At 43.6% G+C, this 22,317-nt stretch overlaps 1 protein-coding gene across 3 annotated transcripts in view; it reads right to left on the minus strand.

Moving 5' to 3' along the window:
* Positions 1 to 22,317, minus strand: part of MPP4 (MAGUK p55 scaffold protein 4) — a 41,539-nt gene that overhangs the window by 17,886 nt on the left and 1,336 nt on the right. The window contains exons 2-14 of one of the 3 annotated variants that reach the window (XM_037153458.2): positions 19,094 to 19,203; positions 18,038 to 18,159; positions 15,960 to 16,037; positions 14,067 to 14,147; positions 12,721 to 12,852; positions 12,009 to 12,090; positions 10,745 to 10,830; positions 9,175 to 9,246; positions 8,566 to 8,762; positions 5,819 to 5,883; positions 3,796 to 3,813; positions 3,324 to 3,362; positions 1,057 to 1,077 (exon numbers count right to left, since the gene is read on the minus strand). In XM_037153458.2, coding sequence (XP_037009353.2) covers positions 1,057 to 1,077; positions 3,324 to 3,362; positions 3,796 to 3,813; positions 5,819 to 5,883; positions 8,566 to 8,762; positions 9,175 to 9,246; positions 10,745 to 10,830; positions 12,009 to 12,090; positions 12,721 to 12,852; positions 14,067 to 14,147; positions 15,960 to 16,037; positions 18,038 to 18,159; positions 19,094 to 19,169 — 1,069 coding nt within the window. In that variant the 5' untranslated portion in view covers positions 19,170 to 19,203. The remainder of the gene's footprint in view (positions 1 to 1,056; positions 1,078 to 3,323; positions 3,363 to 3,795; positions 3,814 to 5,818; positions 5,884 to 8,565; positions 8,763 to 9,174; positions 9,247 to 10,744; positions 10,831 to 12,008; positions 12,091 to 12,720; positions 12,853 to 14,066; positions 14,148 to 15,959; positions 16,038 to 18,037; positions 18,160 to 19,093; positions 19,204 to 22,317) is intronic. The other 2 variants (XM_037153460.2, XM_037153459.2) reach the window with 2 other exon arrangements.

The raw sequence follows: 22,317 nt of genomic DNA on the forward strand, positions 1-22,317 counted from the left end.
CCTCTCTGCTTGGCATAAAATGAGGTTTGGAAGAGATAAATTATAGGACGGGAACGGATTTGAGCCTCCGCTCTCCTCGCCCACCAGAAGCAGGAATGGCTGCAGTCCTGTGAGGTAGAGGAAGTGGGCCAGGACCCGGGGGGCAGGTGCTGCAGTGGCCTCTGGCCTCAGCTTCCTCATTCCTTACCCCTCCCTGGGCTGATGCACACGGTGCCATCTCCAACTGGCCCCTTGAGGACAGGTGAGACTGAACACACACATTTATTTGTATATGATAAGAGGAAGAGAGAAATCACCTTAATTGAACTAGGGGTAGTATGCCAAAGCAGTTATAGGCTGATGAAATGGAGCAAATGAAAGAGGGTGAGTAATGTAAACATGGCCCAAAAGGTTGCCAGTTTTTCAAAACTGTTCTGTGGGATCTATGTTGTTACGAATGATGTTGACATTATTTTGAGGGACAGACACTTGATGATACCGTATGTGATTCACAATAACAAGTAACATTAAAGAAAAAGAAAATAATTGATTCAGTATCCATACCTCACATTCCAGTTTATTTACTATCTGAATGGAGTAGACAGAATGTGTGGGATAAATTATTCAGTAACTGCAAGATGATGTCTTTATTCTGGTCAAACATTTCTCTCTATGACAACTGTCTTCTAAACCACCAGTCTTTTCATGTTAGTCGTACAAAAACTTACATAACTATTGTGTATTAGTGAACTACTCACTTATATTTGCAATGAGCTTTGTTCAGCAGGAAATTCGGAACATTGTGCAGGATGGTGTCAGAGACAGCAGGGTGTCTAGCACTGCAGATTCCTGCCAACTCAAGGCCGGTAGTGCCCATAATCAACTGACAACCTAAAATGCCCTCAGAGTTCCAAACGGGGCCTACTGGTTATGGTGAAATTCACATCTCACAACTACCCTGTTGGTGAATTTAAACAGTTATTGTATCATATCCCAAAATATTTGTTTTAATTACACCAGCATCTGAGATACTATATACATTTTAAAACCAGCACCAAATACTCATTTTTTACTTACCGGACTCAAATGTTTCTTCATCTGCGCTTTTCCATGGAGGCAAAAACCCAAAAGTGTCATGATGTTATTAGCCATACTGAGCCTGTATCCTAACAGTGTGATTTCCTGATCCTATGGTTTTGCACCCACACCAACATTTAAATTTTCTTCCTGAATCAAGGAAGAAAAGTCAGTGGTGTCTTTGTGGCATGTATAAACCTTCAAGGAGACTGCTGGTGGTAAAAGTTGGGCCATTATGACAAAGAAGGAGCACAGCAGGAGCTTTAAACAAGTAAGTAAGCATGTAAATAAATAAATAATAGGAGAGAATAAATACAATAAAAAAGAGGCTCAGAGGGGAGAGAAGGGTGGAAATGTCCGGGAAGCTCCTACAGACTGTTGGATGTTGCACAGCTTCGCCGCTAGGGGGCCTGCAGGTGTAGGAGGGATGCGCCCTGCCTGAGGATTGTGGCTCCGTAAGCCTGGGCAATGTGGCAAGAAGTATATGAATAATTTGAGTGTGTAGGCTTATTCAAGTGACAGGAAATTATGATAAGGCCCAAATTTCTCATCAGTTAGAACATTCTTGTTATTGTTTTAAAAAGCTACTAAGGATTAAGAAGCTAGATTTTATACGGAGAGCAACTTGAACCATGTAGCATCACTACCAATGCACACACTGTAATGGGGCATTGCTGTATGTAAGGAGTACTCACATGTGTGAAATGAAGTATTTAGAAAGCTATTCACTGTAGCATTGTTTATGAAAAAAGGACTGGACATAGGTCAAACATCTACCAATAAATGCATACTTAGCCAAGAAGCTGTTTAAAAAATATGAGATGGATTTTTATGTACTGAGACGGAATCATCTCCAAGATATGTAATGTTAAGTAAAAATGCCAGGAAGAGAGTAGTTTGTGTGGTGTACCAGCAAAGGGTATTTGTATTTTTTTAAAGGTGAGGATGAGGGTGGAAGAGAGGAGAAAAAAATTATACATCACTGCTTTTATATTCACGGAGTACAGCTGGAGGAATTGTGGAAGACCCTGACAGCATTTATTGCCTCAAGAAAGAAACTGAGGAGAGCAGTAGGAAAAGAGAGGACTTTTTACTGAATATAGTTTTGTGTTTTTTGAATTTGAAATATGTGAAAGTATTGCCTGATAAAAGTTTTAAATTGAAATTATAGAAAGGAAAAGAATATTACTGAAAAATTTTAAATAATAGAATTTGTACTTGAAAAAATAAATATTAATATCAGCATTATTCTGTAGTTATTCTAGGAAGTATATGGGAACCTCTGAAATACCCACTGTTTAAAGATTTCATATTGTTCTTCAGTTTCTAAAAACTAGTTTCGCTTATTGTTAAAAACAAGACAATAGTCCCAAAATGGAGTCACTTATGCTATGCTTCATATCACCAAACTGAGACTTACCTTAATTATAATTTGACCTCTCCTGACTGACAGACCCCTGCTATCCCCAAGGGAAAGGGACCAATCCACTCTTTAATAAATGATCACATAAATGAATACCGATCTTTGCTCTTTCCACTCTTTGCTACTATAACTTCCTTGTTCTCACCCCCTTTTGTCTATGAAAGTCTCTTGTTTAGTGTAGCTCCTCAGGGTTCCCTTTCTATTTGCTAGGTGAGATGCTCACTGATTTGTGAATTGTTGAATAAAGCCAATAAGATCTTTAAAACTTACTTGGTAGAATGTTGATTTTTTAGCACCATAAAGCCGAGACGAAGGCTCTCCAACTAGTCTTCCAACAAAACCCAAATGATTCTTTAAGCAATCTTAGTTTTGCCACTAAGTATAAAAAAAACTTTTCCCAATATATAAAAAAATTAAGTACAGAAATGTAAAAAGGTTTTATATATTTCTCATATTTGGAACTTGCTATATTTATCTACACTAGAATTTACTAGAAGATGGTATCAGATAGGAATAAAATACATATTTTGCTTTTCAAAAGTTTGATATCTCAATATTTTATAGTATTTCACAAAGAGCATGGTGGTTCTCAGACATTCCACCTGAATGTTACTGAATGTAACACCTGAGTGTTACTAGGTGTTGCTGTGATCATTTCCGAGATACTGATTTCTAGAAGGTCGGTTTGGACCTGGAGACATGCCCACAGCTGTGCTTCCCTTCTAAGTGTCAGAGCCACAGCACAAGGACAGGGAGCACATCCATTTCACACATTTCTTCCAGCAGGAAGGCCTGTGGCCCCCTGGCTGACTCTGCCTGAGAAACTCTACAGAGGAAACATTACCTGCTTCCACACATTTCTCGTCAATCTTCATGTCATCCTCTATACAAGAACATAGAGAAGAATAGAGCTTAAAATGTGTTAGCACCACAAACAAAAATCCCTCTATCTAGGCTTATGCCAGTAAAGCACAGACCACCTTATAATAATGATACTCTTCCAACCATTGCTATCTCAGAGAGTTAGAAAGGACTCTACTGTATTAAATGAAAATATATGATATGGGAAGCTACATGATATAAAATGGTTAAAATTTGGTTCTCTTTTCTTTCATTCCTCCCAGTGTTAGGACAATTACACTGTGTATGTGTGTGTGTTCTTTTGAATGACACCTTTTTATAAATTAGGGTATTAGTAACTAGAATGCTACTACTAGGAATAGTACAAGCTTAATAAATAGCTGAACTGAATTGAACTACAGGAAATTTCTAGGAGACTTTGGAGATGAGGGTTTTTTCCAAATACTACTTCTTACCTTCTTCCATAGATGTCACTGGGCAGACAAATGATTGAAGCAAAGAGGTGAGAGAGACAGACAGACAGACAGAGAAAATGCATATATTAGTCTATGCTCAGTTTCTTAGATTAACTTACTTAAAATAAGAAAAGCAAAGTCCCAAAATTGTAGTAATTAATATTTTAGACTTATTCTATAGAAATTTAGTAAAGATTTAGTAACAAAATGATAAGTGAATAGCTTATAGAACTAATATATTTATGAGCCTTGTTTTTTAAAAATGGGGGTCTACTTGTTTCTGGCAAATTCTACTCCTTTTCATCCCAATAAGCTATAAAACATTGCACTCTCCTTCCTTCTGAATTAATATGCTTAGTACAGCATATTTTAGAAACTAGTGTCTTGACTGGAAAGAAGGAAGGGAAGGAGGAAAGAAGAAAGGAGGGAAGGAAAGAAAGAGGCACGACAATCTAAGTGACTCTTCAGTAAATAGCTTTTTAATAACCATCTGCAAACTAACATAGTCCTGGGATTTTTCAATAACTTTTTATTTAAAAAAAAAAGTCTAATCCTTTGACTCAGTCAACTGCTCCTGAGATTTCTTCTTCTTAAGGTAACATTTAAGCAGAGTGGGAAGATACAAAATTATATTTATTGCAGAATCATCCACAACAGTTAAAAAGAGAAGAAATGACCTAATAGTTTAGAAAGTGATGGTGCCCCATTCGAAACCTGTGAGAAGCAACCCTTCCAGTCAGTGGCTCCAGCCCTGGTGTTCCTGGACTTAGAGCTCTGTGGGGATAGTAGTACGGTCTACAAGCTCTTTTCAGGGTGGACTTTGCAAAAACTCTGATAAAAATTGCAATCAGGCCACACGAGCAAATTAAGTGTCCACCAGTGGCCACACTAGTAATTAGATGCTGATTAGAAACTTTATTAGCATTTCCATATATCTTTGAGAAATGAAATACGAAAGTGAATTAAGGAAGTATTTCAATCTGGTTTGGTAAACAACAAACTTTTTCAAAACACAAGGGACACAACTAAAATATCACTATGAAAATTATACCTTAAAAGTGTTTCTGATAATATGTTAAGATAAAATAAAGATAAAATGTGGTATTGTAGCTGTTAATGAGAACCATGCAAAATATATTTTCATAACTAGAAGGTGGCATAAAAATATAGTCAATGTGAAGAATTGTAAGAGCATTTTTTTTCTTTCAACAATGTCTCCATAGTTGTCATTGGAGACATGACAACTTTTTTCTCAGATATCTCTGAGAAAAAAACCAGAAAATGATTTTTGGCTTAGAGAATTGAGAAATAAAGTGAGGACTTTCCATGGTCAAATGTGATGCTGATGCCAAGTTGTCTCCTCTGTGCCCCTTGCCCTCCTCTGGACGCCCCATCCCCCTCCACGACTCCTTTCCAGGGGCCTGCGTGAGGGCCACTTCCGACTGGCCCTACTTCGCGGGTTCCAGCCGGGCTCTGCAAGCGGCAGCACCCTCTGTGAGGCAGCTCACAAGCATTTGCCACCACGGATCCCTTTACTAAGCATTCCTCCCCTGACATCTGAATGATACCGCCTAGCAAACGAATTGCATTCATTATGTGATTATTCGGTCCCATGTTTATTCATCAAAGACACGCACAACTTGTTAATCAGAGCTTCTGAACAGTGCGAACTTGAACCACCCTAAAGAGAACCGGTGGGAAGGTTGGGGTGCAGCTCTGCAGCCTCGCGGGCCAGTGCGTGCAAGCGCGTGCTCGCCTTAGAGATCTCGGAGGACTTCGCGTGCAGAGTGATCCCGGAAGGTGTCACAAACACAAGGAATGTGCATTTTCTTTAGCTCAAAATTCTTCTAAATCCAAAGGAATGGATGTCTGTGGTAGGATTTCAGATGGCTGCCTGGTTATTTGGAGGCAGTGGGACATGTAAAGACCCTCCTGGGCAGGAAGCCAGCCTCGGGAGAGAGGAAGCCAGCTTCCGCAGGGTGCACATGCTGGGTTGGAGGGGTTGGGGGGGCGGCGCACTCACAGAAGGCTGATTTGAGGTGGGTGTCAGGCTGGTATGGCTGAGACCACCAGAACTCTCGTTGCTTCCTATGGGGGGAAAATACACTCTGAGGAAAAAAGAATCAACCCAGGTAAACCCAGGTGAAATAGATCCAGGATTCCGGGCTAGCGTTTGCCGAGAATTCTGCTGCCTCCACCCAAGGATGAAAGATTTCTTCTCCAAACATATGGTCAAATACCTCTATAAATAGGCACCCCCCCTTCATGGGATATTTTGGGAGCCACACTGACTTAAAGTGAAAATCCGGCAGGTGGCCAGTAGTAGTTCACAGGACACAGACTTCAGAAAGGAGCCTTGGCACCCTGCTCCCTCTGCCCACTACCCTGGTCTCCTTAGAATTCTTGTAGCATGTTCCGGTTTCCCTCGCAGACTGGGGATGCCCTCTACAGTTAGTCCTTTAGAGACACGCGATCTCTGTGCCTTCTGTTCCTCAATCGGGCACTAATCCAATAAACCTGCTGTTGCTGTGTGCTCCTTGCAAGACCCCCACCAGGGCGTCCTCACCGCTTTTTGCCCATCGTGAGCCTGTGAGAACTAATCTCATTTGGCCTTTATCCCTGTTCCTGCCCTCAGCCCCCAAAGCCCAGGTCATCCCTTACCCTCCACACTCTAATCCCTGAAGCCCATTCACTCACCCCCTGGAACTCCAGTAAACAAACCTCCAGCAAAATCAGGCTTCCACCCAGCCTCTTCTCTGCGTGAGCTCTTTACAGAATGTAAACTCTAGCTCTAACTAAAACCCAGGTCCTGAGTTCACAGCTTTCCCTGCAACTTTCAAGGGGAAACTGGATTGTCTCCCACTCCTAGTGGTGTGCTGGTCCCCCAGCTCACATCACGGGCAGGGGAGCCCTGACGTGTAGCTTTTGCCAACTTCTCTAGCAACTGTACTGTCACATGGCTGGTTTCAAGCTGCCGCGCTGACTTCGCTGACCACGGATGCGAGAAGTGCACACGACAAGCTCTGGTAGCTGGCTCCAGCGCACCGCTGCTCACAGGCCGGGGGTGTGGGGTCCCGGTCCTCGCTCCTCATGGCCCATCTCCAGACCATGCCCCCTCTTCCCTAGAATCCCTGGCTCTTGACTGTTATTCCCCCCACTTTCCTGGTAACCACTCCCAGATTACTCCTGCTCACTCTCATGCCCTCAACACTGTTGTCATAATTCCTGATGGTTTTATTACACCTTGGCCTCTCGGTTCCTCGATCTCCTTTTTCTCAAATCCCTTCCCACCTTGTACCTCAGCCTCCCACTGTCATACCCTAGAACCTTCCAGAACCAATAGCTGCAGTCCCTCCATAATTTCAATTCCCAGCATCCCTTTCTTTCACCAACACCTCCTGTCTTCCCAACCCCAATAATCTGTTGACCCCATGGGACCTATAATCCACGACCTCTCTAGGACCTTTCCACCGGCCCTCACCTCCTCACCTCTCTCAACAGCTTACACGTCATGTTCCTTCATTTTAGTCACTCCCTTGGCTCTTTCTTGACTTACTGTTAAGTAAGTCCAACTCTGTCTTGGACCTGTCCCTGAGGAAACTGACCAGAGTTACTTCACATTTATGACCTTTAACCTTCAGGAGCCCCTGACTGTAGATCACACTGTATTTACCTAATCCCTTTGCTCTCCAGCTCTCATAGAAGCTTTTCAAGCTGTTTCCCCCCTCCTTCCCCATACCTCCTTACTCACCCTGACTCTCAGCTTATGGCATCGCCTCTTTTCTCACTGAGACAATAGAATGGTTGGAAGAGAACTTCCACAAGCTCCGCCATATCCCGCCAGCTCTGCCGCACTCTCTGGACTCCCCATGGTCACCACCCTCACTGTGGGTGAACTGTTTGAGGTCCCACATAAGCCAGCCCCTCTTCTTCCGCCTGCTCAAGGCAGTCCTTTTTCTCCTGTCGCAAAAAATTTCCTTCTCCCTGGATCATTCCCACTAGTATATTTACCCCATCTAAAAACAATTCGCATACCACTCCACTTTCCCCTCTAGCTATTTGTTCTGCTCTGCTTTATACCAAAATGTCTCAAAGATTTTTCCGTGTTCATTGTCATCAGTTTCTTCAAATCTCACTCCCCGAGGTTGGTGGCCCTACCCCTCCACTAAAATCACTTTCATCAGGATCACCAATGGTCTTTGTATTATTAAATTCAATGGTCACCTCTCAGTCCCCTCAGTAGCAATTGACATAGTTGATCAGAATACCATACGGTATTGATTTTCATGCCGACTCATTGGTTATTTATTCTCAATGTCCTTTGCTAGTTCCTTGTCTACTTCCTGACCTCTTAACATGGGCTGAAGCTTTAACCTTTTAAAATCTTTTTTCTGTCTTTTCTTGCCCCCTTGGATCTCAATAGCACAGAAGTGAGGATGGTGGGTTGAGATCCAGCAAATGAGGCTTCAACAACTCAGACTTGAAAGATTTACAGAGTGAGTCAGAGCTACCGTTTTCAGTTTAATTTAGTTTCCTACATGTTTTCTCTCTTTTCTAGCTGGTATTATTATTATGATCATTTGGTATTCAAGACGCTTAGGGCATGTGGATAAGTTGACACTTGGATTTATAAACCAGTGTGTGAGGTTGTTCATCTGCTTGTCTCTCTTTCTTTTATCTCAACTGCAAGGGCAGGAGCCCGAGACAATGCTCTATTTCCTCATGCCTCAGTCCTGATTGAGGTCAAACAAGAGTTCTAGCTTTTCTTACCTCTTCAGAAGGTGGTTAGAAGGGATTAGGCCGGCACAGGTACTGAGGGCTGAGATTTTCCGGGCCTGCCACCAGAGGGCATCATTCTGGTCCACAATCTGGAGGATGTCCCCCTTCTGGAAAGGCAACCCCGCCTCCATGCAGGGGATGGTGGGATCCTCCTGGGGCCGGTACTCAGTCATGGCACGAACGTACACCTGACAGTGGGTGCATAATGGCACCATCAGAAGAAGCCGTGCATGCATGGGCCATCAAGATGAAACAATTTCTCCCTCCCTTCCTCCTACTGTTCCTATCTTTCCTCTCCATCCTCACAAAAGAGGAGAACTTGCCTCTTGGACTGAGTCTAAGAGCTATGAAAAAAACGACTTTGGGAATACAATCTCTTAGTGCTGAGAGTTTTTGCTCAAATATTCACCATTTTTTATGTCACTTCTTAACTTCTTGGGGACGTCATCTCCTTGTATTCATTTACTCATTTGACTCTCACGTGATCAGTATTGAAAAATATACAACACAGTATTAAACAAATGTTCAACACATTATAGAGAACAGTAGTGTGATACTTTATACACTGTGTGAGAGTATGAAGGCTCAGTAAATTCTTACCATCTTCTGGCTATTAACAGGAGGGTCAGAAACTGGAACCACCTTGAACATGATTGTGCCACGGGACATGGCCTAGAAAACGTCAAAGGGGAAGAATGACAAATCTCAGAGTTCAGCAGTTGCTGGGATTCAGCACATGGCATTTCAACTCAAATGCTCAAGTCTAATGGTGAAATCCTCACAGGGACTTTTACAAGGGTTCAACAGCTAAATGGAAATTAGCAAAAAGGTGAGCTCTGCTTCTGCCCCGCTTTATAGTCATTGGTGGGGCTCCAGAGTCACTGGTCTGCTAAGACTTGCACCGAGGCCTGGCAGGGACCCTCCATCTCGCTGCCACTGGCTCCACCCCACTCAGCTGGGTCTTCCCAAAGGAGAGGAGATGAACTCTCGGCCTGCCCCTCCCTCTTCACACCTCAGTCAGTAGTTATTTCCTGATTCTGCACCAGGAAGCCCAGTCTAATGGGGAGAATGAGGGGCCTCCAAGTCTTCTGGGGGAACTGACAAGTTCCAAGCTATAGGGGGCCCTAAAACATTTGGAGGAGACAGAGACCCTGTCAGCCCAGTAGGGGAGATAAGAATCACTCTCTCAGCCGCAACTGTGACAGGCTTTGGAGATCCAGAAATTAACAAAACCTCTTTCTCACTCTGCTTCAGAATTTCACGACCCCATCGTCCTGGCAACTCTACAGCTGGCACCAGGACCGAGGTGGAGGCCTGTGGGTCTGTGATCGACACTCTGAGCTCCCCTTGTAGTATCTTGTATACTACACAGTCTTACAGCAGTGGTTGCAATATTTAGCTGCTTGATATACTCCTTATAATACCACCCCTCCTCTCAGTCCCAAGCATATAAAATTTATAAAGTTCCCCAAAGAACCCAGTCTGAGAACAACTAGTGTACTTGATACACAGTGATGAACCTCCGCCCCACGGCTGGGGTGTGCATGGCGGGGTGGGGTGGGGTGGGGGGGGGCTGCTATGTCTGTGATTCAGGCAGTTGTTTGAAGGATGGGAATGGGGACCTCAAAAGAGAAAAAGGTAACAATCATGTCAGAAATTTCCAGTTCAAACCACCAAGGACAATGGCAGAGCCAGCAAGGATATCCCCTCTCCACGCTGCTCTCAGGTGATGTCTTTCCTCCCCCCAAAATGCCTCAAGGAAGATCTCAAGCGGATTTCAACTGTACAAAAATGTTGGGGGAGCACAGGGTGGTTTGCTCAGCTTCAGACTTTCCTCCACAGTCTCATTCTGCTCACCTGGGCTGTTTGCAGCGGAGCAAGCCAGGTAGTAAGGGACCTGGGCAGGGGCACAGGCGGGCTCTCTGAGACAGAAAGAGCAGTTTGGGCAGAGAAGTAAGTCTCTTACCAAGGGTTGGAGCAGGTGAGGGGGAGCGGGTGGGTGGTGGGGGGCGCCCAGAGACAGTCAAGTTCTGGGGTCTGGAGAGAAGAAGCTGTCGAGATTGATCAGGCTCCCCTCACATTACAGTGAAGCCACACACCGTGGCCTGGTTGGGCCCTGCTCAGCCTGCCTTTCACAGAGTCGTGAAGAAGGCCCAGAGGGGGCTGTTACCAGAATATGGATCACTTGCTCGGGGTCCAGTCCCTCCACTGAAATTCCATTCACTTCCACCAGTTTGTCTCCGGCATACAACAAACCTAGGTAAACAGGAACACAAAACAAGGAAAGAAACAAAGATACTGGCAAAAATAGAGGTGCCTATCCCGAAACTGTAACAAACTCGCTAACTCAAACATGCTCTAATATTTCAAAATTTATTATGAAATACTAATACTACTACTAATAAAGCAAAATGGTTATTCTAATATACACCACCATCAAAGTGCATGAGAATTGCATTTTTCCACTTCCTCACCAACCCTGGGGTTAACTGATGATAAGATCTTTAGTCTTGCTAACCTGACGCTGTAAAATGGAACCGGAACACTGGTACAAAGATAACACTAAACATGAAGATGGCAGGGTCACGAGGAAATGATCAGTGAAAAGGAAGGGGTGAAACACCTTAAAAGAGACACTGTGGAGAAACACGGGGGTTAAGATTAAGCCTTAAGAAATTTGGAGTAAAACAGTGGACTGTCAGAGAGGAAGCAACACGAGATGCTGCCATCAAACAGAAGCCATGATGATTTCAAGAAAGGTATGGTCAACAATGATCAGATGTGCTAGAGAAGAACAAATACAACTGAGGCCAAAGGAAGGGCCAAGGGACTTAGCGACTAGAAAATCCTGGGGGCAATGACTCTCAGAATGTTGGGGTAAATCCCCGTGCCAGGTTTCTGGGGCCGTGGACGGTGAGGACAGGGGCAGCAGGTCATAGAACCGGCTGCTTCTAGCAGAGCAGAGAAAGGGTCACGGTAGGAAGGGCCAGCAAAAGGGGTTTCAGGATGGGGAAGAGCTAGGCCTTTCTGAACACAGAGGGACCAAGTAAAGAATGAAAGTTGGAAACATAGAGTGAGGCCAACCTGGACTTGAACCTAAATTCAAACTGAGCAAGTTAGTTATCTATTCATTCTAAGCCTCAGTTTCCTCATCTATAAAACAGTATAATAATACCTACCTCATTAGGTTGCTACGAGAATGTGAACTGAGAGAACATTGATATGCTGCCTAGAATGGAGGAACTCACTGAAGGAGGGGAAGAGGATTTCCCTGGAGTATTTATTCCTTCTTTCTCTAATAACCAAGCAGTGCAGTGGCCCTTATTAAAGCCCCAACCTTATTTGGGGAAGAGGGGTTTCTCTGCAATGGAGACTAAACAAAGAAGGGGTTTCTACTTTTCTGGTCCCACTTATACCCTGCCACCCCAGCTTACCACTCCTTTCGGCCAGCCCGCCGTGGATGATTCTGGCCACCAGGATGTCCCCAGTCATCTCATGGCGCTTGATGGTAGCTCCCTGGGGAAAGGGTACAGTGGAATCCCTCTTTGAGCTACCTGACCATTTCCCTGGCGGCTTCTCTCAACGCAGCTCTGGTCTTTCAGATGAGGGTATTCATGCTGAGCGGGGCCAGACCACACCATCAAAAGGGAAAGGCCTCATAACCTTGGCCCCTGAGTTCTCTGTCTAACCACCACGTCCACAGAAAATAATATTTAGAAATTTCTGAAGATAAATAAACCTCCCACAATTACAACCTAGTCATAGGGGCTATTCTCAAAAAATCAAATGAATGCCTTACTTAGCTTCCTATTAATGGAGGGGAAAAAACCCTTAGGCAAATACATTGGAATTGAGTGAAATATATGTACTCGTCAGAAAGCCAAATAATAAAATAAATGTTTTATCTCTCACAGCTCTGTCAAAAAAGAAACACACTCAACAGAAATCTTTCCTAGTGAAAACATCACAGGCAAAAATCTTTAAGTTACATGTCAGCCTTTATTATTATGGAGTCCCTCACATTTTCTGAATGCCTCCAACTCTGTGACCGCAGACAAGAATACAGCCTGAATAACTACTAGAGATAATTAGTTCACCATTGACCCTGGTATGATTCTAAAGAAAAACATAAACCAATTTCCTTACCAGGGGCTGTTGATTTTTCACCAAACAAACAATCCTCATCGCTTCCTCACTCTCAGGGATATTGTCTGGCAGTGGGGGCAGAAGGGGCTCGAAATCTTTCCGAGCAACAGTGTCATGGGCGCTGAGCAAGGCCTGGGAACAGGGAAGAAGGCGAGCAGAGGTCACACACAGGGCACACACAGGGTGCACCCACCTAGAAAACAAGTGTCCTGGTGTGATGTGAGACACAGCAGTAAGAACAGCCAACACGTGCACGCCAGGTGCAGTTCTAAGCATTTTCTGCAGATTAACCCAATCTTCGGGATAACTCTGTGAAACGGGTACATTTATTGGCCTCATTTTACAGACAAACAAGACACAGAGAGGTTGTATGTATTCTGTAAATTGTATCACCATTTTATTAAGAAAGAAAATAAAGATCAGACGGGTTATATGATTTGTTCCAGACCTGAAGCCAATACATCACACTGGATTCAAACCCGTGTCTGTGCTCTGTGTATTGTTATACCTGATATATTCTTTCATTTCTGTTAAAGTGTAATATTCTATCACTTTCTCATTTTCTGGAAACCCATGGCATCCACGGTGCTCCTATAATTTTGAACTAAAAAACAACTATTCTAATATTTTCCCTAGTTGAGGGGAGGCAGTAATCAAAGTACCTTGCTGGTTTAACCTTGTCAGTGACATCCAAAGGCCCGGGTGGGGCCAGGTGAGAAAAAGCAGTTCCCTGGTTTAAGGTATGACCAAAAAGTTCCTTCTAATGACCCACTCTGCTCAGTTTTTCACTTCGTGGGGTGGGGAAGCAGTCACCCTCAGCCCTGCCTGAGTTCGTTGGAACTTGGAGAAAATTCTACAGGGTTATCTTGTGCACTAAACTTTTCAATTCAAACTTCATTGCTCCAAATGCAGATATTCTCTCAAAGTTCTAATTTGCTAATAAATTGATCTCAAAATCTGCAAGTATTAAGAGGTAGGCTTCTGTTCTGCCATCAAATATCTTTCACTTATTCCCTCTCCCATAGCAAAAATCATCATTATACCATGGTTTCCAAATACCTTCACGCATTTTATCCAAAACTTAAAATATTCCCAAGATGAAAAGGAAAGGTGCTACCCTGATCGCCCCAGAACTTTAGAGGCTTTGCAGCAGGGACATAAGGAAAGTTCTAGATGAGTCCTCATAACTGTGTCAGGCTTGGCTCACATCTGAGTCCCACCTGTTTCGGAACACATTGACTGGCAACCCGCGTCCAGTAACAGGACGTGCACTCCGGGAGCACATTTCCCCCCACTCTGTCTCTGAGCCAGATGGATGTGCCGTGTCTGGGTTGGTGAGCACTCGCCTGAAAGTGTGGAGCCTGGAGGATTCGTCTCAGTTCTTGGATCTCAGGGGAACTGGAGGTTGCATGTAGTATCTCCACCACCTGGTTGATGAAAAAAGCACACACTGAGAAGTCTTTAAAAATCTTTATCACCTAGTTACCCTCACCCAGACTGCAGAACAGATATACTCACTAGCATGATATTGACCTAGAAAAGCTGTTATGTAAGCTTTCTTTTTCATCTGTAAAGTCAAGGCCTACAACCTTTTTTTTTTTTTTTTTTTTTATTAAGCTTTGCTATAGCAGGTAGAATTCAAGATTAGGAGTAGATCTAAAGGCCCTGGCCCCAGACCCGGCACTTCACAGGCTAGAGCCTGTTAGCTTCTAAAGAACTAACATCATTTTATGATATTATATGCTCCAAGGCAATTTCTCTCTAGTAGCTCTAAAACATCTGTTTGCTCATATGCGGGCTTTATGGGCAGGTTAAGGTACCTGAGTTCTCCAGGCACGAGCTCAAATACCCAGAGAATATGGGGGGAGAACAATTGTTAATCCCATGGGATGCTCCAGGCTGCTATTGGAAAATGGGAATAGTAATTTATATTTTAGGGCTTACTATTTGATTAACAATTTTAATGTTTGTGCAAAGGAAAAGTGCTTAACGGAACAAATTCTGATCTCTTCGCTGTGGTTTAGGTGTAGACCTGCTTTCCGACAGGGCATAGACCCTTCAGGACTTGAATCAGCCCCACGAGTCTTCAGCAGTCGCGTGCCCTTGCACACAGCCACTGAAAACAGGCAGTTTTCCAAGCTTCACCTCTACTTACCAGGATTACAACTGGACAACTAAGCACAATTTGACTTGCTGACTACTGAAATTGAGGGTAAAGTTTTCTTCTTTTTTTCCTTCCTTTTAATATAAATTGAGCAATAAATAATAGTAAAATAGATTACACTATTCCTTCATTCAACAAACATTTACTGACTATCTACTATGTGCTAGACTCTGTTCAGAGTGATGAAAATAGAGCAGTGAACAAGGGGGAGAGCAGAGGGCGGAACATCACAGAGGTGATGGGGCTACATTCGGTTTGGTTGTGTAAGGACTTTGACGTTTCCTCTGAGATGGGAAGTCACTGGAAAGGTTTGAGCAGAGAAGCGACCTGATTTAACTTGCCCTTAAAGAGGGTCTTTTTGGTGGCTATGCTGGGAATAGACTGCAGGGGCAAGACTAGAAGCAGGAGAACAGGTAGGAGGCTATATTGCAAATATCTACATAAGATGACAATGGCTTATACGATTAGGTGGTATGTGGAGGTGGTGAGAGCTGGTATTCCTAGAATGGAGAGGACTTTCCATTAGACTGGGTGTGAGCTGTGAGAGAAAGAAAAAGTCAAAGCTGACCTTGAGGACTTTTGGCCTGAGCACTGCAAGAACAAAGACATTTACTGAGATACGAAAGACTGGGAGAGGAGTAACTGTGGTGGGGGCGGGGATCGTCAGGAGCTCAGCGTGGGACACACTGAGTGTGAGGAGTCCACAAACATCTGCGTAGGGTGGGGAGGAGGCGGTTTGATATGAGCCCACAGCTCAGGGAAAGAGCCCGGCCAGAGTTGTGAACTTGGGAATCATCATAATAACACTACCCTGTTTACACAGGGTAAATTGAGTGCAAGGTTTAGAGAATAAAGAGAGAATGGACACATGCTAAAACTGTTATTTTTATTTGTTTTAATTTGGGAGATAGCAGGCCAATTTTCTCCCTTCTGGTAAAGCTCAATTAGAAACAGTAGATGCATAATCATAAATCAAACTTTTCCATTAGAGCCTTTAATTCATTCACACTAGCACTGTGAGTACAACGGCATCATATTAAAGCTCTACTATCCTGTGAACCAAAAATCGGCTCACCTCGCAGCACAGCGCCTGTGCGTGGGAGCTGGCAGGAGCGAGCTGTTTTCCTTTAAATTCCTGGAGGCCGTCATAAACCTGCAGAAGGCATGTTGATAACAGAACTGTTGACATTTTGGATTTAAGAATCTCCACGGGAAGAAACAGCCTGGGAAACGTGAACAGCATGAGTGTTGGCCTTCGGTAAAGTGTGTCTAGTTGTGAAAGAGAAATGAAGTCCAGTTGATGTTTCAAAAGTTCCACAGGCTTGATCACTGGCTGCCATTGGAAAGTGGTCTTTCCTAACTGATTCCATTGAAAGAAATTCAAACTTTTACTCTTGCTGAACAAAACAAACACACTATACGCTTATTTGTACTTTGCTCTTATCTCTGGTTTGTTTCCCTCACCTCCCTTCATTCTCCAGTAAAAGTTCATTTATAAAAATTCCAACTTCGTCTCTGTTGACCCTTGGGAATTTTCTCCCATACCGGGATCTAGGGTTGGGCTGCGTACACCCAGGCCCGTCCAGCTCCACAGGGCAGTCCTCGATCTTAGTTTAGAAATAGTTTCTCTAACAGACGCTGCAAAGTGACCGAGGGCCAGCTTGGCAGGGTCCCCCTCCACCTAGACCTGGAATGATGGCGCTTCCCTGGAAAGGATTAAGTGGAGGATCGGTACAGGGGGTGCAGAGCACAGGCTACTCCTCCGGTGACATGGCAGCTCATGTTTTAGCTGGTCCTGGGAGGGAAAGTGCCTGGCGGGGATCAGGTGGGGTTCCCCCCAGCTTTATCGAGATATAATTGGTATGTGACATTGTATACGTTTAAGAAATAAACATAATTATATATATAATTATATGTTTTATATATATGTATAAAACATACATATATGTTTTGAGAGATATATATGTCTTTCAAAATGGCCAGCACTCTAAGGTTAGTTAACACCCCTATCACCACATATAAGTACTATTTTGTGTGTGTGGTGAGAACATATAAGATCTACTCTCTTAGTTAGCAACTTTGAAGTATATAGTATGGTTTTGTTAACTATAGTCATCGTGCCCTGTATTAGATCCCCAGAACTCACTCATCTTAAACTGAAAGTTTATACCCTTTGACCAAAATCTCCGTTTCCCCCACATTCCAGGCTCTGGTGTCCACCATTCCACTTCGTTTCTACAAATTGAGCTTTATTAGATTCCATATCAGTGAGAACATGTACCATTTCTGTTTCTCTGTCAGGTTTATTTCACTTAGCAAAATGCCTTCCAGAGTCATCCATGTTGCTGCAAACAGGAGGGATTCTTTCTTTTTATGGCTGAATAATATTCCCCCATATATCCCACTTCTGGATATATATCCCTAGGAAATAAAGTCACTGTTTCAAAGAGATTGGTGCCCCCCGTTCCCACTGCAATATTATTCACAAGAATCAGGACATGGAAACAACCCAAGTGTCCAGCGATGGATGAACGAGCAAACAAAAAGATCCAGAGTTCTGAAACAAGTGCTGTAAGGCATGCTTCTTTGCTTATGCTGACCACATTTCACATTTAAGGGAACACCCACATCACCAAAAATAACTTCTAAAGGATATTTCTTAATAATAATGCCTGTTTAGAAAAGCAAAATTATAGTCAGATAGTAGATGCTAGTGTATGGTATGTGAAATGTTAGCCAACATTTAAAAAAGAAGAAGAAATGTTCAGGGTAAAAAACTTAAGATACCTAAACAGGACTATTGGACCTCGTTCCCTGATTTAAAAAAGAAAACAGAAAGGAATAATATTTTTAGAAGCCTTTTTACTTGTCCCATGCTGGCCTGGGTTGCAGGTGGCTGCTGGGACACCACGGTGGCGGTTGCTGTGTGCTCCCAGGGACCTCGGAGAGGCAACAAAGGAGCTGCCATACTCTTTTCCTTCAAAATTAACTCCTTCCTAAACTAACAGGTTTGACAGTTTTCTCTGAGAACTGTCTCCTAAGAACTTCTTCCGAGTTGTAATTTCCTGCCCCCTGACGAAAGTGACACTGTTGGGAGAGCAATGTCTGCCCCCGCAGCAAGCAAAGGCTTGCAAGGTTCTATTTGTTGCTCACCTTCAGCAGCGCCTGCAGCCACGGGGAGTGGAGGAGGTCGTACAGGAGACACAGTCCGTTCACATCTCGGCTGTAGAACAGATTTAGCTCTTGCAGCACAAGCCTCAGGATTTGGGAGAGACCTAGGAAAGGAAGAGGGCAGAGCCGCCATGGCAGGCAGGTGGGGGTGGAAAGAAAGGCAGGTGTAAATGTGAAGGACAAGTCAGCTGGGATGTGCCACAGGTGCTCATGAGGCGTGGTCGTGACCCTGGATTTAAGGCCAGAATATCTACCTTCAAGCCCTATTCTGTCACTTGCTTGCTTGTGAACTTCAGAAAGTCACCCAATTATCTGAAACCCAGTTTTCTTGTGGCAAAGCAAGGATGTGCTAGCTTTCCCATAGGGGTGTTGCTAACGTTAGACAAAATGATAGATCATAGTACACAGATGTAAGGTATTATGAGAGCAATATTGCTTCCTCCTCCCCAATCTTACTAGCCTCTGGTTAATTCCCAAATTAACTAGTTCTTTTCTGGACTCTCCTTCTCTGATTCGTAGAGTCATTTGTGTTTACCCTTTCTGAAAATTCTTATTGAAAGTGTTATTGAAGAACCCTAACTCCCAATAAGTTTTGTGTGTGTCTATGAGGTCGTTTTACTTCTTAATCCCTTCGCCTTTTCCACCCAGCCCCACATACCCCCTCCCCTCTGACAGCCGTCAGTCTCCCAGTGAGTTTTTAGATATACATCTCAGGATTCCACTGATTAAAGGGACTGAACAGATTTTAGTAAATGTTTGACTTTTTTACAAAGTGTTATCATAGAAATTCTATTTGTTATAGTGATATTTTGAATGTAAGTTATGAAGTTCTAAGTTTAAGTAAAACATTATGTCAATTTCTTTCCTTCCTGCCTTGAAAATCACTTAGCCTTATGTATAGGACACTCAAAACTGTACAAGTTTCTTACAGGAATCACAATAAATCTATCAGAATTTCTACCCATTCATTTGATCACATATTCCGAGTGATATTATCAGACCTTCCTAGTTTTGAAAAAGAATCCAGGAGCCACATACCATTCTCTGGACTGGAGGCCGTAGAATACTTCACGTCCTTACCCGGTGGACCTGCTCCTTTGTCTGACTGGATCATCCTCCTGGCCCAAGCTTTTAGACAGAATTCAGGCCTAGGGAGTAGATCAATAGATGGCACACAGTTCATTCCATCATGATTGGCCGTGAAGTTCTTAGAAATGCATGGAAAGTTCTGTGAAATGCATGGAAATATATTTTCCACAGCATTTTTGGATAGTTCAGGCGCTATGCTACACACTGGGATCCTCATGATAAGAAAAATTCTTCTCCTGTGGCCTTTACTCTCTAACCATCCCCAGCTGTGAGAAGGAGAAAACTATTCCATAAAACACTGTCTCTACTCCCCCTTTTTTTTCCCCACTAGTGATGTTTTACTTGTTTATTCCCCACCTCTTTGCCTAATTGATTTGACCAATTCAGAGCTCAGGTGAGCCTTCCTGGCCCAGCTTCCCTCATGCCCTTTCCCCTCCCGTTGTGCCCTACAGTTACTTCTTCATGGCGTCGATCACGATTGCAAGAGCCGTGTGTTACTGCTGAGGCCTACTCTTAGAGTTTATTTTCTATATTGCTTTAGGTAGGTTTAATTTCAATAAACAGAAATCCAAAATAATAGTGGCTTAACAGGATAGAAGTGTGTGTCTTGTTCATGTAAGAGTCCAGAGGCTGACAATCCAGAGCTGGTAGGGCAGCCTTGCTCTATGAAGTTCTCAGAGAATAGGTTCTTTCCACCCATCACTTCCCCACCCTGGGATGTGGTGTGCTCATCCTCCTGCCCCAAGGTGGTACCTGGAGCTCCGGCCATCACTTCTACATCTTGGGCAACAGGACAGGGCTTAAGGAAATGAGGGCAAGGGGAATATGCCCGCTGCCCTTTGAGGAACTTTCCCACACGAAGTTGTCCTACACAATGAAGAATTACCTCCTGCTCTGTATAACCTTCAAATGCCCCACTGGACTTCCATGTTGCTGGAAGAAAACCTCTATAATTATCTGAGCCTAGAACTCAACTTTTTGTTACATATTCTATAAATACAAAGTATTTTTGCACAGTTTTAATACACACTGAATTTTCTGGACTACTACCACCACAACCAAGGGATTAATTTACTTGGACTCTCATCAAGTTACCCAATTTACTTGGACTCTCTCAAGTTGCCCATCATTTTAGGAAATCATGTCATTGATGGTACTGTCTGTGTGTGGGGGGCGGTTACCACTACACACACTTTGTCTGCGTCTGCATTCAGAGCTGCTGCGTCTGTGGTGGATTTTTTATAGGTGTAAACGTGTGCTGCTTCGTTGTATCTTAGCTATAGTGGTGTCCCGTATTTACATATTGAAATGTGCAATGTCTTATCAACTACACTTTTTAAATTCTTCTTTTATATATAGATATAATTTTTTTGAAGTTTTGTGTAGGCAAGTGTCTCAGTTCGGTTTTCCCCAGAATCAGACACAGGATAAGGATTCTAGGGAGGCTATTCGTTTGGAAAGTGATTTCAAGAAACATCAGTAGAAGCCCTGGCTGATGTGGCTCGGTGGTTAAGTGCCAGCCTGTGAATCAAAGGGTCACCAGTTTGATTCCCAGTCAGGTCACACGCCTGGGTTGTGGGCCAGGTCCCCAGCAGGGAGCATGTGAGAGGCAACCACACACTGAGTTACTGTCCCTCTTTTTCTCTCTCTCTTCCCCTCTCTAAAAAATAAATAAAAATATTTTTTAAAATAGAAGAAACACCAGTAGAGAAGTAGGGTATTGAGGCAGGGCAGAGGGGAAAAGCCAGTAAAAGTTTTATCAAGCAAGTAACTACTAAGGGCAACTGGAGCTTAATCCCATGGGGAACAAGGAAGGAGGCGGGGGTAACTATACACCAGTGCTACCCGTCATTGGTTGAGGGCTGTTCCCAGGGAGCATTGCTTCTGGCACTTGCAGCCTGCTAGTGGGTACTTTCTGAGAATCAGTGCAGGTGCTGGCCGGTGGAGGTTGGCCCAGAGTGCATCAAATTCATAAGGACAGCAGGGACATGGGTAGGGCAGCATTTGTTACAATAGGACAATGCAGAATTAATCTGAAATTTTTTAAAGGAGCATTTCAAATCAGTAGTTAAAGACTGGGGGTATTGAATCTGATATGATTTGAAAATCACTCTCCAGAATCTAGACAGATTGTGGGGTTGAGTCAGGGAAGCTATCTTGAAAAAGACATCATTATTGTCTCTAAATTCTAAGACAGTGAGAAGAGCAACACAGGAAATTGTTACAGAATTTTAGACAATTTTCCTTACACATGCTTCTTAATACCATATGCTTTGCCTTGCCTACCACCTTACCTGCCCAGCCCTCACTGAGTCAGGTTAAACGCTGCCTCTCCCTGTGTTCCAATTTTTGAGCCTCTGCTGAATCATTTAGCACAACAATTGCATGTGTGATTCATCTTCCTTTCCAGAGGGGACTTCCAGGGTAGAGGACAGAAAAGGGAGATGGACTGTCTGCCAGACAGGCCAAAGTCAGAGCAAACAGGTGGGTCTGACTCCAAGTCGTCATACTAATCAGGTAACCTCTTAAAACCTGTTACCCAAAGGACATCTGGAAATCGCACATCCCTGGTGGGGCAGTACAGATCGAACAAGCCACACTTCTCCCGTAGTTAATGCCCGACTCCAGGGCCACACAGATAATTCATGTATTCTAAAAAGCCCATTTTGGCTAGTTTCTCAGCCATAGAAGCATAAACAGTGATTTTCATCACCACAACTTGGGTGAATTCTTAAAACTGCGCCTGCCTGGTCATCCTCAGGTTTCTGTGGTAAATTTGCTATGCCCACCCCGTCCCTCAATTCATATGAACTGCTAGAAGCCTTACCCCCGATGCGATATTTGGAGATGGGGACTTAGGGGGTTATTAGGGTGGGGCTCTCACGATGGCATTACTGACCTTCTAAGAGACACCAGAGCTTGCTGGCTCTCTGCCATGTGAACACGCACAGAGAAGGAGCGGTCTGCAAGCCAGGAAGAGAGCCCTCACTGGAACCCGACTATGCCGGCACCCTGATTTCAGACTTCCAGCCCCCAGAACTGTGAGAAAATACACTTCTGTTGTTTCAGCCGCCCAGTTCCTGGTACTTTGTTCCAGCAGCTGCAACTAAGACAAAAATTCATAGAGATGCCCAGAAAATGATTTTCCTTCCAGGTGGCTAAGAAAACTATAG

The sequence above is a fragment of the Artibeus jamaicensis genome, unplaced genomic scaffold (assembly GCF_021234435.1).
Source record: "Artibeus jamaicensis isolate MK-2021 breed Jamaican fruit bat unplaced genomic scaffold, CSHL_Jam_final contig_391, whole genome shotgun sequence".
Lineage (NCBI taxonomy): Eukaryota > Metazoa > Chordata > Mammalia > Chiroptera > Phyllostomidae > Artibeus > Artibeus jamaicensis.